The sequence below is a fragment of the Eubalaena glacialis genome, chromosome 14 (genome assembly GCF_028564815.1).
Source record: "Eubalaena glacialis isolate mEubGla1 chromosome 14, mEubGla1.1.hap2.+ XY, whole genome shotgun sequence".
Classification (NCBI taxonomy): Eukaryota; Metazoa; Chordata; class Mammalia; order Artiodactyla; family Balaenidae; genus Eubalaena; species Eubalaena glacialis.
The window spans coordinates 80,450,820-80,464,061 of NC_083729.1; the positions used below are offsets into that span (position 1 = coordinate 80,450,820).

A 13,242-nucleotide genomic window follows, 5' to 3' on the forward strand; every position below is an offset into this window, starting at 1 on the left:
AAAAAGTCCAGGACCAGATGGTTTCACAAGTGAATTCTATCAAACATTTAGAGAAGAGCTAACACCCATCCTTCTCAAACTCTTCCAAAAAATTGCAGATGAAGGAAAACTCCCAAACTCATTTTATGAGGCCACCATCACCCTGATACCAAAACCAGACAAAGACACTACAAAAAAAGAAAATGACAGACCAATATCACTGATGAATACAGATGCAAAAATCCTCAACAAAATACTAGCAAACAGAATCCAACACACATTAAAAGGATCATGCACCATGACCAAGTGGGATTTATCCCAGGGATGCAAGACTTCTTCAATATATGCAAATCAATCAATGTGATATACCATATTAACAAATTGAAGAATTAAAACCATATGATCATCTCAACAGATGCAGAAAAAGCTTTTGACAAAATTCAACACCCATTTATGATAAAAACTCTCCAGAAAGTGGGCATAGAGGGAACTTACCTCAACATAATAAAGGCCATATATGACAAACTCACAGCAAACATTATTCTTAATGGTGAAAAACTGAAAGCAGTTCCTCTAAGATCAGGAACAAGATAAGGGTGTCCACTCTTGCCACTATTATTCAACATAGTTTTGGAAGTGCTAGCCACAGTAATCAGAGAAGAAAAAGAGATAAAAGGAATACAAATTGGAAAAGAAGAAGTAAAACTGCCACTGTTTGCAGATGACATGATACTATACATAGAGAATCCTAAAGATGCCACCAGAAAACTACTAGAGCTAATCAATGAATTTGGTAAAGTTGCAGGATACAAAATTAATGCACAGAAATCTCTTGTATTCCTATACACTAATGATGAAAAATATGAAAGAGAAATTAAGGAAACACTCCCATTTACCACTGCAACAAAAAGAATAAAATACCTAGGAATAAACCTACCTAGGAAGACAAAAGACCTGTATGCAGAAAACTATAAGACACTGATGAAAGAAATTAAAGATGATACAAACAGATGGAGAGATATACCATGTTCTTGGACTGGAGGAATCAATATTGTGAAAATGACTATACCACCCAAAGCAATCTACAGATTCAATGCAATCCCTATCAAATCACCAGTGGCATTCTTTACAGAACTAGAACAAAAAATCTTAAAATCTGTATGGAGACACAAAAGACCCTGAACAGCCAAAGCAATCTTGAGGGAAAAAAACGGAGCTGGAGGAATCAAGACTCCTTGACTTCAGACTATACTACAAAGCTACAGTAATCAAGACAATATGGTACTGGCACAAAAACAGAAATATAGATCAATGGAACAGGATAGAAAGCCCAGAGATAAACCCACGCCCCTATCGTCAACTAATTTATGAGGAGGCAAGGATATACAATGGAGAAAAGACAGCCTCTTCAATAAGTGGTGCTGGGAAAACTGGACAGCTACATGTAAAAGTGTGAAATTAGAACACTCCCTAACACCATACACAAAAATGAACTCAAAATGGATTAGAGACCTAAGTGTAAGATTGGACACTATAAAACTCTTAGAGGAAAACATAGGAAGAACACTCTTTGACATAAATCACAGCAAGATCCTTTTTGACCCACTTCCCAGAGTAATGGAAATAAAAACAAAAATAAACAAATGGGACCTAATGAAACTTAGAAGCTTTTGCACAGCAAAGGAAACCATAAACAAGACAAAAAGACAACCCTCAGAATGGGAGAAAATATTTGCAAACGAATCAACAGACAAAGGATTAATCTCCAAAATATTTAAACAGCTCATGCAGCTCAATATTAAAAAAACAAACAACCCAATCAAAAAATGGGCTGAAGATCTAAATAGACTTTTCTCCAAAGAAGACATACAGATGGCCAAGAAGCACATGAAAAGCTGCTCAACATCATTAATTATTAGAGAAATGCAAATCAAAACTACAATAAGGTATCACCTCACACCAGTTAGAATGGGCATCATAAGAACATCTACAAACAACAAATGCTGGAGAGGGTGTGGAGAAAAGGGAACCCTCTTGTACTGTTGGTGGGAATGTAAACTGATACAGCCACTATGGAGAACAGTATGGAGGTTTCTTAAAAAACTAAAAATAGAATTACCATGTGACCCAGCAATCCCACCACTGGGCATATACCCAGGGAAAACCATAATTCAAAAAGACACATGCAACCCAATGTTCATTGCAGCACTATTTACAATAGCCAGGTCATGGAAGCAACCTAAATGCCCATCGACAGACGAATGGATAAAGAAGATGTGGTACATATATACAATGGAATATTACTCAGCCATAAAAAGGAACGAAATCGGGTCATTTGTAGAGATGTGGATGGATCTATGTCATACAGAGTGAAGTAAGTCAGAAAAACAAATATCATATTAATGCATATATGTGGAACCTAGAAAAATGGTACAGATGAACCTGTTTGCAGGGTAGAAATAGAGACACAGAGGCAGGGAACAAATGTATGGACACCAAGGGGGGAAAGTGGCAGGGGGAGTGGTGGTGGTGGTGTGATGAATTGGGAGATTGGGATTGACATATATACACTAATATGTATAAAATGGATAACTAATAAGAACCTGTTGTATAAAAAAATAAATAAAATTCTAAAATTCAAAATAAAAAAGAAAAATGTTGTGCCACTTCCTTCTGGCCTCTGTGGTTCAGGTGAGAAATCTGCTGCAATTTGTTTTGGTTTTCCCCTATACAAAACGGTGTCATTTCTTTCTGGCTGTTTTCAAGGTATTTTCTTTTTCTTTATTTTTCAGAAGTTTAATTGTCATATGTCTTGAAGTAGAATTCTTTGGGTTTATCTAACAGTATTTGGTATTTGTTCAACTTGAATTTGTAGGTTTATATCTTTTGCCAAGTTAGGGAAGTTTTCACCTATTATTTCTTTGAATACTTTTTAAGTCTTCCTCTCATTCTCCTCTCCTTCTGTGACTACAGTGATATGATTGTTACTTTAAAAAACAAAACACCCCACAGTCACTGAGACTCTGCTCATTTTATTCCACACTATTTTCTCTCTGTTGTTCAGAGTGGGTAAGTTCTACTGGTCTGTTCCTCAAGTTCACTGATCCTATCCTCTGCTATCTTCACTCTATTATTGAGCCCAAACAGCAAGTTTTTAATTTTACTTATATATTTTTCAGTTCTATCATTTGCATTTCATTCTTTTAATAATTTCTATATCTTTGCTGAATTATTTGTCTTTAATTTGCTTCAAGAAAGTTTGTAAATGACTGAAGTATTTTTTTGATAGCTTTAACATAATTATCAGATAATTCCAACATTTGATTCATCTCATTGTTGGCATCTATTGATTGTCTTTTCTCATTCATGTTGTGATTTTCCTGGTTGTTGGATGAGTAATTTTTAAAAAAATTGGATAGTGGACATTCTTGATAGCATATTAACAAAGCTCTGGATCACATTTCATCTTCGTCTTCTTTTTCCTTTTTCTTTAGCAGGCAGTCCCCTGTTGAGATTTAGCACATGGGCGGCTGGGTATGTATGTTTAGCTTCTCTCTAAGCCCTGCCAACACCACCTTGGCAAAAGTGGAGCACTGACTCACGCTGCCTTGTTGCAAATAGGTGGGGTGGAAGTTCAGCACTCCCCTTGCTCCACTGACAACTTCCCAGTGAAATCAGGGCACCAACTCCCACTGTCTTGTTGCCTCTTAATGGGGCTGTAAGCTCAGCTCCCTGCTCAACGTGTTTGATACCACTTGCTGGGGGAATTGGAGCACCACCTGCTTTTGCCAGGCAGGAGATGGAAGATCAGCTCCCTGACTCAGCCCTGCCAAAACCATCCTGTAGAGGAATTGGAGTGCTGCCTCCACGTCCATGGATTAAAGGGGGTTGAGTGGAAAATTAAGTCCCTGCTCAGCTCTGCTGATACCATGCTAGGGGGAGAGGATGCAGTTTTTTGTGTGTTTGGCTGGAGTAGGACGGATATTGCCAACAAAGTTTTCATTGTTAGGCCATTCTTTTTTCCATTCGTTGGTTAGGGCTTTTCTTGGAGCTTTTGTCTGTGCCTGTTTGTGGTGCTGGGTTGAAGGCTTCTGCAGTGCCCCATCTGAGATATGAGAGGAAACCTGTGAATTTACCACCATGGCATTTCTCAAGTTCTAAGACCCCTATGCAGCCCAACTTCTTCCTACCTTTCAAAACATTCCTATGTTTGTTCCTATGTATGTTCTTCCTACCTTTCAAAACATTCCTATGTTTGTTTTCTGTGCTATGTCCAGAGTTTTTTAGGAACAGCCTGGAGGAATGGGATTACTTCATGTTTGTGGAACTGGAAGTCTCAAAAGGCCATTTTTAAGCACTTGCTTAGTTTACTATCTGGAGTCTCCCCCAGGTTGTCAAAAGTCATGAATCTTGTACTTCAACAATTTACAACCTAGACTCTGCCCTGAAGAGATGCATAGTAAGACACATAAACAGATGAATCAAATGCATACATAATAAGAGGAAATAACGGCACCCCAAATTTTTATAGGGCTTCATGGTTTACAGAGTACTTTCTATATATCTACATATACATATATATTTTTATACATTTACTAATTACATGTATACATTTACTATTGAAAACATATTTATATTACTTTATAAATAAATATATATAACTCAGTGATGTTGCAAGGTGGGTGAAGTAGATATTGTTACTTAAAAAAAAAAAATAAAGGCTGTTTGGTTAAGATTCTTACCAAAGAATCTTAAGTAGAAGTGTTACAATTTTTGTGAATTTTAGCCCTAGACTCCTATTACCTAACCACACTACTTAGGATAAATGATCTTTTGTTTTATTAGAAACCCCATGTTAACAAGTAATCATGGAGCATAATTTTGCTTTTTTGAGGTACACTGCTTATGGGTTTTAGAGTCAGACAGATTCAAATTCAAATTCCAGCTCCACTGTGTATTAGCTGTGTAATCTTTGAGAAATTACTTAACCCCTCTCTGCCTCAGTTTCTTCATCTGTAAAATATGGATAAAAATAATATCTACTTGAAAAGATTGCTTTGGATAATCACACATTTAAAGCAAAGTGCCTGGCATATTGTAAGCACTCAATAAATGGCAGCTATTATTATTACTAGGATAAATAAACAAAGCGAAGCCGGGGGCGGGGGGGGGCGGGGGGGGGCGGAGAAAAACCCATTGCATTTCCATAATGAGGAAGTAATGATTCAGAATCAAAGCTTTCAAAAGCAGGGAGGGTGCATCTACCCATTCCTGTTCGGCTGTGTAGTACCTCACATGTTGCTTAATAAACACTGACATCTCTGTAGTTCTAGAACTGGAAGGGACTTAAAGGTCATCTATTTCAAGCTTCTCATTTTATATATAAGGAAACTGAGCCTGAGAGGGGCTGAATGAATTACTTCAGGGTTACAGTGCTAGCACCCTTCTGGCTACACCTGACCTGGTAAACCACACAAAAGAGTGAGCAGGAAACAAAGTACAGAAAGACACCAGGATTCCAAAAAGAAAAAGATTCAGACCAATAAAACTTGAGGGAGCAGGTCCAAAAGGTGTAAATACCTCCCTACGGGACATCATATACGAGGGCAATGCCTACATATCATCCTCGTAGAGATCTATAAGGGGGTATCTAAACTAGAAGGCAACCAGTGAGTGGCTTACAGAAGGGGTGAAGGCTACATTGGGGTGGGCTTTGCTGGTGAGAGAGGCTGTCTTCTACAAACATTTAGTGATGCTGAAAGAAGGTGGTAATAGATACAGAAGGAAAGGCATTATTGTCAACACTGCCTGTCCAATCCCTAACAGTAGGTCATTATAGCAGGCAAGTATCATCCATGTCGGCAAACAGGCATGGAAGTGGCAATATACCCCAAACCACAGAGGAGATATAAAAGAAGTGAAAAACATTCAGATCAATATTTTTTGCTAGTAGTTATGCTTTCACCCATTTCTTTTTTTAAATTTTATTTTTGACTGCGTTGGATTTTCGTTGCTGCTCGCAGGCTTTCTCCAGTTGAGGCGAGTTGGGGCTACTCTTCCTTGCGGTGCACGGGCTTCTCATTGCTGTGGCTTCTCTTGTTGCGGTGCATGAGCTATAAGCGCACGGGCTTCAGTAGTTGTGGCTTGCGGGCTCTAGAGCACAGGCTCAGTAGTTGTGGCGCACGGGCTTAGTTGCTCCAGGGCATGTGGGATCTTCCCAGACCAGGGATCGAACCCATGTCCCCTGCATTGGCAGGCAGATTCTTAACCACTGCGCTACCAGGGAAGTCCACCCATTTCTTAAATTATTCTTAGTAGCAATTTCCAGATATGTCTGTGTGGAGATTATTTTTTTGGCTTAAAAATGATGAAAATCGATTTTTAAAGAAATGATGAAAAGGAATGTTATTTTTTGTAATCCAGTATTTCATAATAACGCATTTTGTCAATTTAACCTTACTTTCATATTGGCTGTCAGCTAGAACAGTCAGTAAATGAGCAAGGTCTCTTTCACAAGGTCTGTTTTTTACAATTATAAACATAGTCTTTCTTACTCATATCTGAAAGTGCATTTTGCATAAAAGCATATTTTTAAAGCAGTTTTTTTATAGATTCTCAAATCTGAGAGATGAAATTTTGACTTTTTCTATCTTGCCTCTGTCTAGTTTCAAGCTAAGAATAAGTCAAAATGAAAAGAATACATATGAGAATAAGGGTGAATGCTAAGTTATAGTTAACTATTAAACATTTCAAAAAGATGGAATGAGCAGTTCTAGAAACTTCTTTTTGTTAGAGAAATGTTAAGTGGACAGTAAAAGCGGTTTACAAAATAGTTACATATAACGAGAGCTACCCTTCACATATGGGTCTATGTGTATATGCAGGAAAAACTCTGGAAATTCACCCCAGATGTTAAAACTGATTTTTCTTTTTTTCTGGGTCTTGGGATTTCACGGGTTGATTATTTCTGTTTACCTATTTGTACTTTCTGATTTTCTTACAATGAACATGTATTTTGGTCATAAGACAAAGGGTTTTTCTTTCTCTCGTTTTTCTTTCTTTGGATTGTTTTCTTAAATGTTACAGAGAAAGGAATCTGGAGTGGAGGGGAGGACCAATGCAAAGACCAGAATAATTGCAAATGAAAGGTTCTCTAGATTGAACAAAATATGGGGCAGGAGTCCATTTGATACTGGCTGGGGTTTTTGTTTGTTGGCTGGTTGGTGTTCGTGTGTGAGTGAATTATTTTTTGTTGTGTGGTAAAAATGCAGTCATAGAAAAATAATTTGCAGTTGTTCTGAAAATGGAATTTTTCGGTTGTTGCTTCTAGAGACCCTTCTCTGAGAAATTAAGGTTTAGGCTTAAAGCAATTGTGCACTGGGTAGGAAGGGCCAATACAAAGTAAGGAGAGAACATAAAGATCTCTGCCCTTAAAAGTACTATTTTTCTCTCCTCAGTTAAATTTGAGGCCTCTTCTCCTCTTGTTTATTTTCTTACCTTTAACAAATACCTAGAGTGCTTTTTCTGTGTTGATTAAATCATGGGAGAGGAAAGAAAAGTCAGCCCTGACCTAGGTGTTAACAATCTAGTTGAGAAAACAAGGTACACATTGGAAAAGTTAACTAAAAATACAGGGGCAGTACGTATTTAAGCATTAAATGACTGAACAGCGAAGTCCTCCAGCAGTTAAAGGAGTGGCTGGTAACTTTACTATGGTCATGGTCTAGATCAGTACTGTTCAACTGAACTTTCTACAGCAATGAAAATGTTCATACTGTGCTGATTAACACAGTAGCTACTAGCCATGTGTGGTTACTGAGTAGTTGAAATGTGGTTAGTACAATTGAGAAAATGAATTTTAAAAATTTTTAATTAAAATTTTAAATAGCTACATATGGCTGATGACTACCATATTGGGGAGTGGTAGACCAAGATCTGGAAGGTATCAATAGTGAAAGGTATCAATAGTAATAGGATTTGTCCTGTTACTTGAAGAAAGGGGAGGATCTGAGTAGCTGAGAATAAAGAAAAGCATTCTAGAAGAAGAAAAAGCATGAAGAAGCTGTACTCAATTCACCTTGAAAGTGTGCAAGTGCCCAGTGTTTGGATGGGGGATTGTGATGTGTCACTATGCTGGGCAGACCATGCAGCTGAGAATTACGATTTGAAGCTGTAAGTAATGGGGAGTCGTGATTACTTCTGATCAGTGGATAATAATAGCTCTTACCATGTGCCAGGCATTATATTGAGTGCCTTACATGGATTGTCTGATTTAATTCTTTTGTTTTTTGGTCTGATTTAATTCTTATAACAACCTTTTGAGGGGAATGAAGATTCACCTGGTGGGACTGTAGAGGTAAGAGATAAAGGCAGGTAAGAGAAGCAATTATAACCTTGGAAACATGTCAAAAGTACTAAGGAAGGTGAAGGATGTAGAAACTAAAAAGCCTCATTTAAGACATTAGGAAGTTAGACTCAATAGAACATGTGGAGGGTGAATGGAAAAGGGAGTGAGACAATCTTTATCCTTAGGGATACTGATGAGGACAAAACCCTGGGAAGCACCAATAATTCTGGGGTGACTGAAAGCAGCTGACTTAGTAAACGGATCTTCAGAAGGATGTAGTCGGCAATGGAAACAGGTTAGTGGAGTCAAGAAATCTGATGGGGGAAAGGTTTTCAAGAATCCTAGAGGTAAGTTAATGATGAGGATGGTGAAGTGGCAGAGGAACATGGGAGAGTTAGGGTAATGCTGACAAAAACTGAGGAGTCAAGAGGAGGAAAGTCTGTTGTAGAAGGGAAATACGGATTCTGTTTCTGACATGTTGACTGGAGGTAACGAGTCCTCTGGATGATGATGTCTTGCTAGTTGGGGGGAATGTGAAGCTGGTTTATGAGACAGATCAAGGCTGGAGAGGGGCAATTTTAATGTGTTCTCGCAGTACAGCAGCTAAAGGGAAAAGAGAAGGTTGAGGATAGAACCTGGGACGAATGCTCATCCACATAGGTGACTAAATGAGAAAGAAGAGCCAGCAAGGGAGAAGGGGTGACTGAACCATACCATGGCAATGCCCTGAAGGTGAAGGAAGAATTTTAAAAGTGATGGTGAGTCACAATTTTCATGTGTTGCAGTGAGGTCAAGGAAAAAAAGAGTGAGAAAAGGGTGACTGAGCTTACCAAGGAAATCCTTGGAGAAACAGGAGGAACAAGTGCAGAGGATTTGTTTGGGCAGTTTGGCCATGAAAGGACTGAGAGGAAAAGGGAAACAGCTTGAGGAGGGTTACATGAAGGTTTCCCCCATGTCCCCAGGTCAGCTGGCAGCTTAGGAAGGGAGAAGGGACTCTTCTTCCTTTAGGTATTTGACAACAGTTAACAAAATGGATGGTATAGGTAGACATACTTTGAGAAGAGTGGCAGAGGGTGCTGGAGTTGGATGTTTTTCACTTTCTCAGTGAAGCCGGAATCAGGGCCACCTGCCAAGAAAGGAGAAAGGAAATCGGGTTAGGTGGGGAAAAGAAAGAAGATATGTAACAGCAACAGTTGGAGCTGCCCTTGAGAATTACCAAGAAATAAATTAAAGGATTGGGTGCTAGACCAACATGATTCCATGACTTTCAACCGCCATCTCAGATTTACTCCTGGGAACTGACAACAATAGTAACAACCACCATCACTATTTATCATGTGGTTATCATGTGCTTCTGGGTGTTTACATAAATTATCTCACTTAATTTTCCTAACAATGACGTCAAGTATTATTAATTCTGATTATTTCCAAATTATAAAAAAAGGAAATCGAAGCTCAAAGAGGTTTTACCTTAATTAAAAAAAAAAAAAAAAAAAGATTTCATACTATGTTGCCAGGCACTGTTCCAGGCACAGAAAAGACAGGCAAGGGGGCTGCCTTCGTGGAACTTTATTGAAGAGATGCAGACAGAAAAGTAAACGAATAATGTAATCCGATCATTTCAGATTTTAATAAGTACAGCGAAAAGAATAAAACTGGTAGTATGATAGGTATTATAATAAATGATATAGCAATGGAGGAGGGAGTGCGGGAGGGTAGAAGATACATTACTGTGGTCAGGGAGGACCCTCTGTGGGACAAGCGAGCTAATGACAAGGTGGATGACAAGGTGGAAGAGCTTTCCAAGGCCAAAGAAAAGCTAAGTACAGAGGCCCTGAAGCAAGAAGCAGCTTGGCTCCTCGTGCAGCTGCAGCTTAGTGAGCAAGTAGGTATAGGCCAAGGTTGGAGGCGCCACGGCAAGTCAAGGAAAGGATTTACGCAAAGGGCGTAACTCCATCCGATTCAAAGGAGTAAGGCGCCGAAGAGGCAGGCGCCAGGCCGTCAGGATCTCCGACGCGAGTTTGCATTCCGCGAAGCTGCCCGTATTAGACGCGGGGTGAGGCAACCGGTCAGGAGAGGCTCCAGGCCCAGGGGCCAAAGGGCCGAGGCCTGCGGGGGTGGTGGTGTGAGGCGTGTGACCTTCCGGTGTCGCAAGAGTCGAGCCAGCACTGGGGACCGCGCCCGGCCAGCAGGCAGCCCCGCTCTCCCGCCCCAGAATCACCCCCCGCCTTTCATTCTCGTTAGCGACCCTCGCCTGCAGCACCACCCACCACGCCTGGCCAGGCTTGATTTTTCCTCCGGGGCGGAGGGTCCGTCTTCCAAAACTTCGGAACGACAGTACCCCCAGGAGTAATGGGGAGATGAAATAACTCAGGGCTAGAGCGAAGTCCTACGGAAAATAGACCTTTTTATTTCTGCCTTGTTTTCCCTCTTGGCTTTCTAGAAACGACTTGCTCCCCGGGATGCTCTCCAAGTCACCCCCTCCAACAGCGAGTCTATTGGTTTGGCCCCTAGTCTCGGATTGGCTGAAGGGTTACGCCTCGGCCAGGGATTGGAGGACGTTTGTTCCTTACGTATTCCCGGCGCCCATTGGTTCGTTTTCCCCGTTTCTGGGCGGAGTGGTTCGGGACGGTTTCCACCCTCTTGTTTACGGAGCGCGTAGTTGTAGCGCTCTCGGATCGCTGGGGCTGTCTCCTAAGTTCCCTATTTAGCTCTTCGGACCAATTGGGTCCTTGCTCCACCCTCTCCCGCTCCCTTGCACGCCTCCCGCGTGGTACGGCCCACAGCTTTAGAGCGGCGGCGCGAGCGGACGCTCGTCGCGTTCCTCCGCCCGCGCTCGCTGGGTTGCCTCCCCCCTCGAGGGTGCGAGTGGTACGGCCCGCGCCTCCTTCTCTAGCTGGGGTGGTTTCCTCCCCCTCGGGTCGGTGGCGCTTGGTGCCGCCCGGGAGAACCAGGTCATCGGTCGGTTCCCGTGAAAACAAAAACAATCGGCGGCGCCTCGGCTGGCAGCCGAACGCGGGGAGCGGGGGGCGCGGGGCCGGGTGGGACTAGCGAGCGGGAGCAGCGACGACGCGCCGGGGTCGGGGCGCCATGGGGCAGGCGGGCGTGGGCTTCGCCGGGGTCCCCCGGCGCCGGGGCTAGCGCGTCCGCCGCCTCGGCCGCCCGCGCCGCCCGCCTGGGGGACGAGGAGCAGGACGCGGCCTCGGCCGGGCCCGGGCCGAACGGCTGCGGACACCCGGGCGCCGGGGAGCCGAACGCCGCCGCCGCCTCCGGGATGGATCAGTGCGTGACGGTGGAGCGCGAGCTGGAGAAGGTGCTGCACAAGTTCTCAGGCTACGGGCAGCTGTGCGAGCGCGGCCTGGAGGAGCTCATCGACTACACGGGCGGCCTCAAGCACGAGATCCTGCAGAGCCACGGTAGGGCGGCCCGGGTGGGCGCGCGGGGCCGGGCCCACCCGCCCGCGTCCCTCAGGCCCCGGCGGGCTAGGAGGGTGCCCTTAGGGGGGCCCGGTCCCGCCTTCCCCGGGGCGCGGAGACCCACCAGGCCCCTGTGACTTTTTCTCCTTTTCTCGCCCGATTTGTCTCGAACCTGCTCCGACCTCGTTGTTAATTACGAGTCAGCGCGAACCCACCCGGAAACCCATTCCGGAGCCACGGGCTCCAGCCCGGGTTAAACGGGGATGGGGGCCGCTCCTTCGCACCTGCAAACTGCCACCCTCCCGGGGTGGGCGCTCCTCGTCAATTGCCTTGGGCCCAAGGATCTGGGCCATAAGAGGGTCAGTGCAGCGAGCCCCCTCCTCCTCCCCTGCTCCGAACACTTAGCCCGGGGACTTACTTTCCTCGCCTTTCTTTTGTTTTTTCTTCTTCTTTTTCTTAAATTAGAAACTCGAGTGTTATTCTTAGCTGTGGATTAACGGAACAGCCGCTCCTGCAAGTCCATAATTTGACTCTGTGTAGAAGTAGCTTTTCTTCAACTCCGCAGCGGCACCGACACGATTCCTAGGAAACTAGCTAAATCAAACTGTTCAGCTCTCCTGACGTAGCTTGCGAAGAGACAGAGGCAACTCTCCGGAAACACATTGTAACATAAGTTGTTAGTTACTTGCGTTACCTGGTCAAGTTTTTACTTGATTTCCTCTCAGAAAACAGATTTTCTCTGGAAGGTGTTTCCCCTGTATTATTATTGCCCTGGGCCTTGGGGGCAGATACTTTGCCAGAGTTAACTTGTGGAAGCTGGTTGGGAAGGGTTTTGGGTTTTGGTTTTGTTAAAGAACATTAAAGGTCTGGTATCCTTAGGTTAAAATATCCATAGTGTTGATTCCTTGTGAGCAAGAAGTAGAGGACTTTATTTAATGGATTCATTGAAGAGGTTGGGGGGCCTTCTCAGAGGCTGAACAGAAATTTCTGAGGAGGGAGGTTTGGTAGCTGGGGTGATGTCGATACTGTGACAGGTGCGATTGAGGACAGTGGCAATAGCCGAGCTTCTCTCCACCTCTCCTTCCTTCTTGTACACCTTCCTTTCCCAGACTGCTTGCAGTTGAGAGTTAGTGCTCATCCATGGTGAGGGAGTCTTAACAGCATCTCATCTTGGACACCGGCAGTCACGTTTGAACTCCGGGGAAGAAGCAAACCAGAGACCATAGTGGGGGTAGGACTTGGAATATAAATATGGAAAAATGAGCAGACCTAGACGGCTGCCTGCGATGGGGAAGGAGAGGTGGAGCGGGGTGGGACTCCTGGCAAGGCTCTGGTGAACTTGGTTTTGGACAAAGTTGGCCTTGAAAGGCCAATGAAGATAGCCAAGGGCGTAATGTCTACTGGTGGTTGACGATGTATAGATGGAGTTTGGGAGGAAAGTAAGGTTTAAGGTGGTTTCCTGGTGTCATTCCTACAGAGGAGAGTGAAGGAGATTACTTA

General features: G+C 43.3%; 1 protein-coding gene across 1 annotated transcript in view; it reads left to right on the plus strand.

Annotated features, from left to right (window-relative positions):
• The first annotated feature begins 11,421 nt into the window (after positions 1–11,421).
• The window catches only part of RMND5A (required for meiotic nuclear division 5 homolog A), a 59,976-nt gene continuing 58,155 nt past the window's right edge, over positions 11,422–13,242 (plus strand). The window contains exon 1 of the mRNA XM_061211046.1: positions 11,422–11,742. Coding sequence (XP_061067029.1) covers positions 11,601–11,742 — 142 coding nt within the window. The 5' untranslated portion in view covers positions 11,422–11,600. The remainder of the gene's footprint in view (positions 11,743–13,242) is intronic.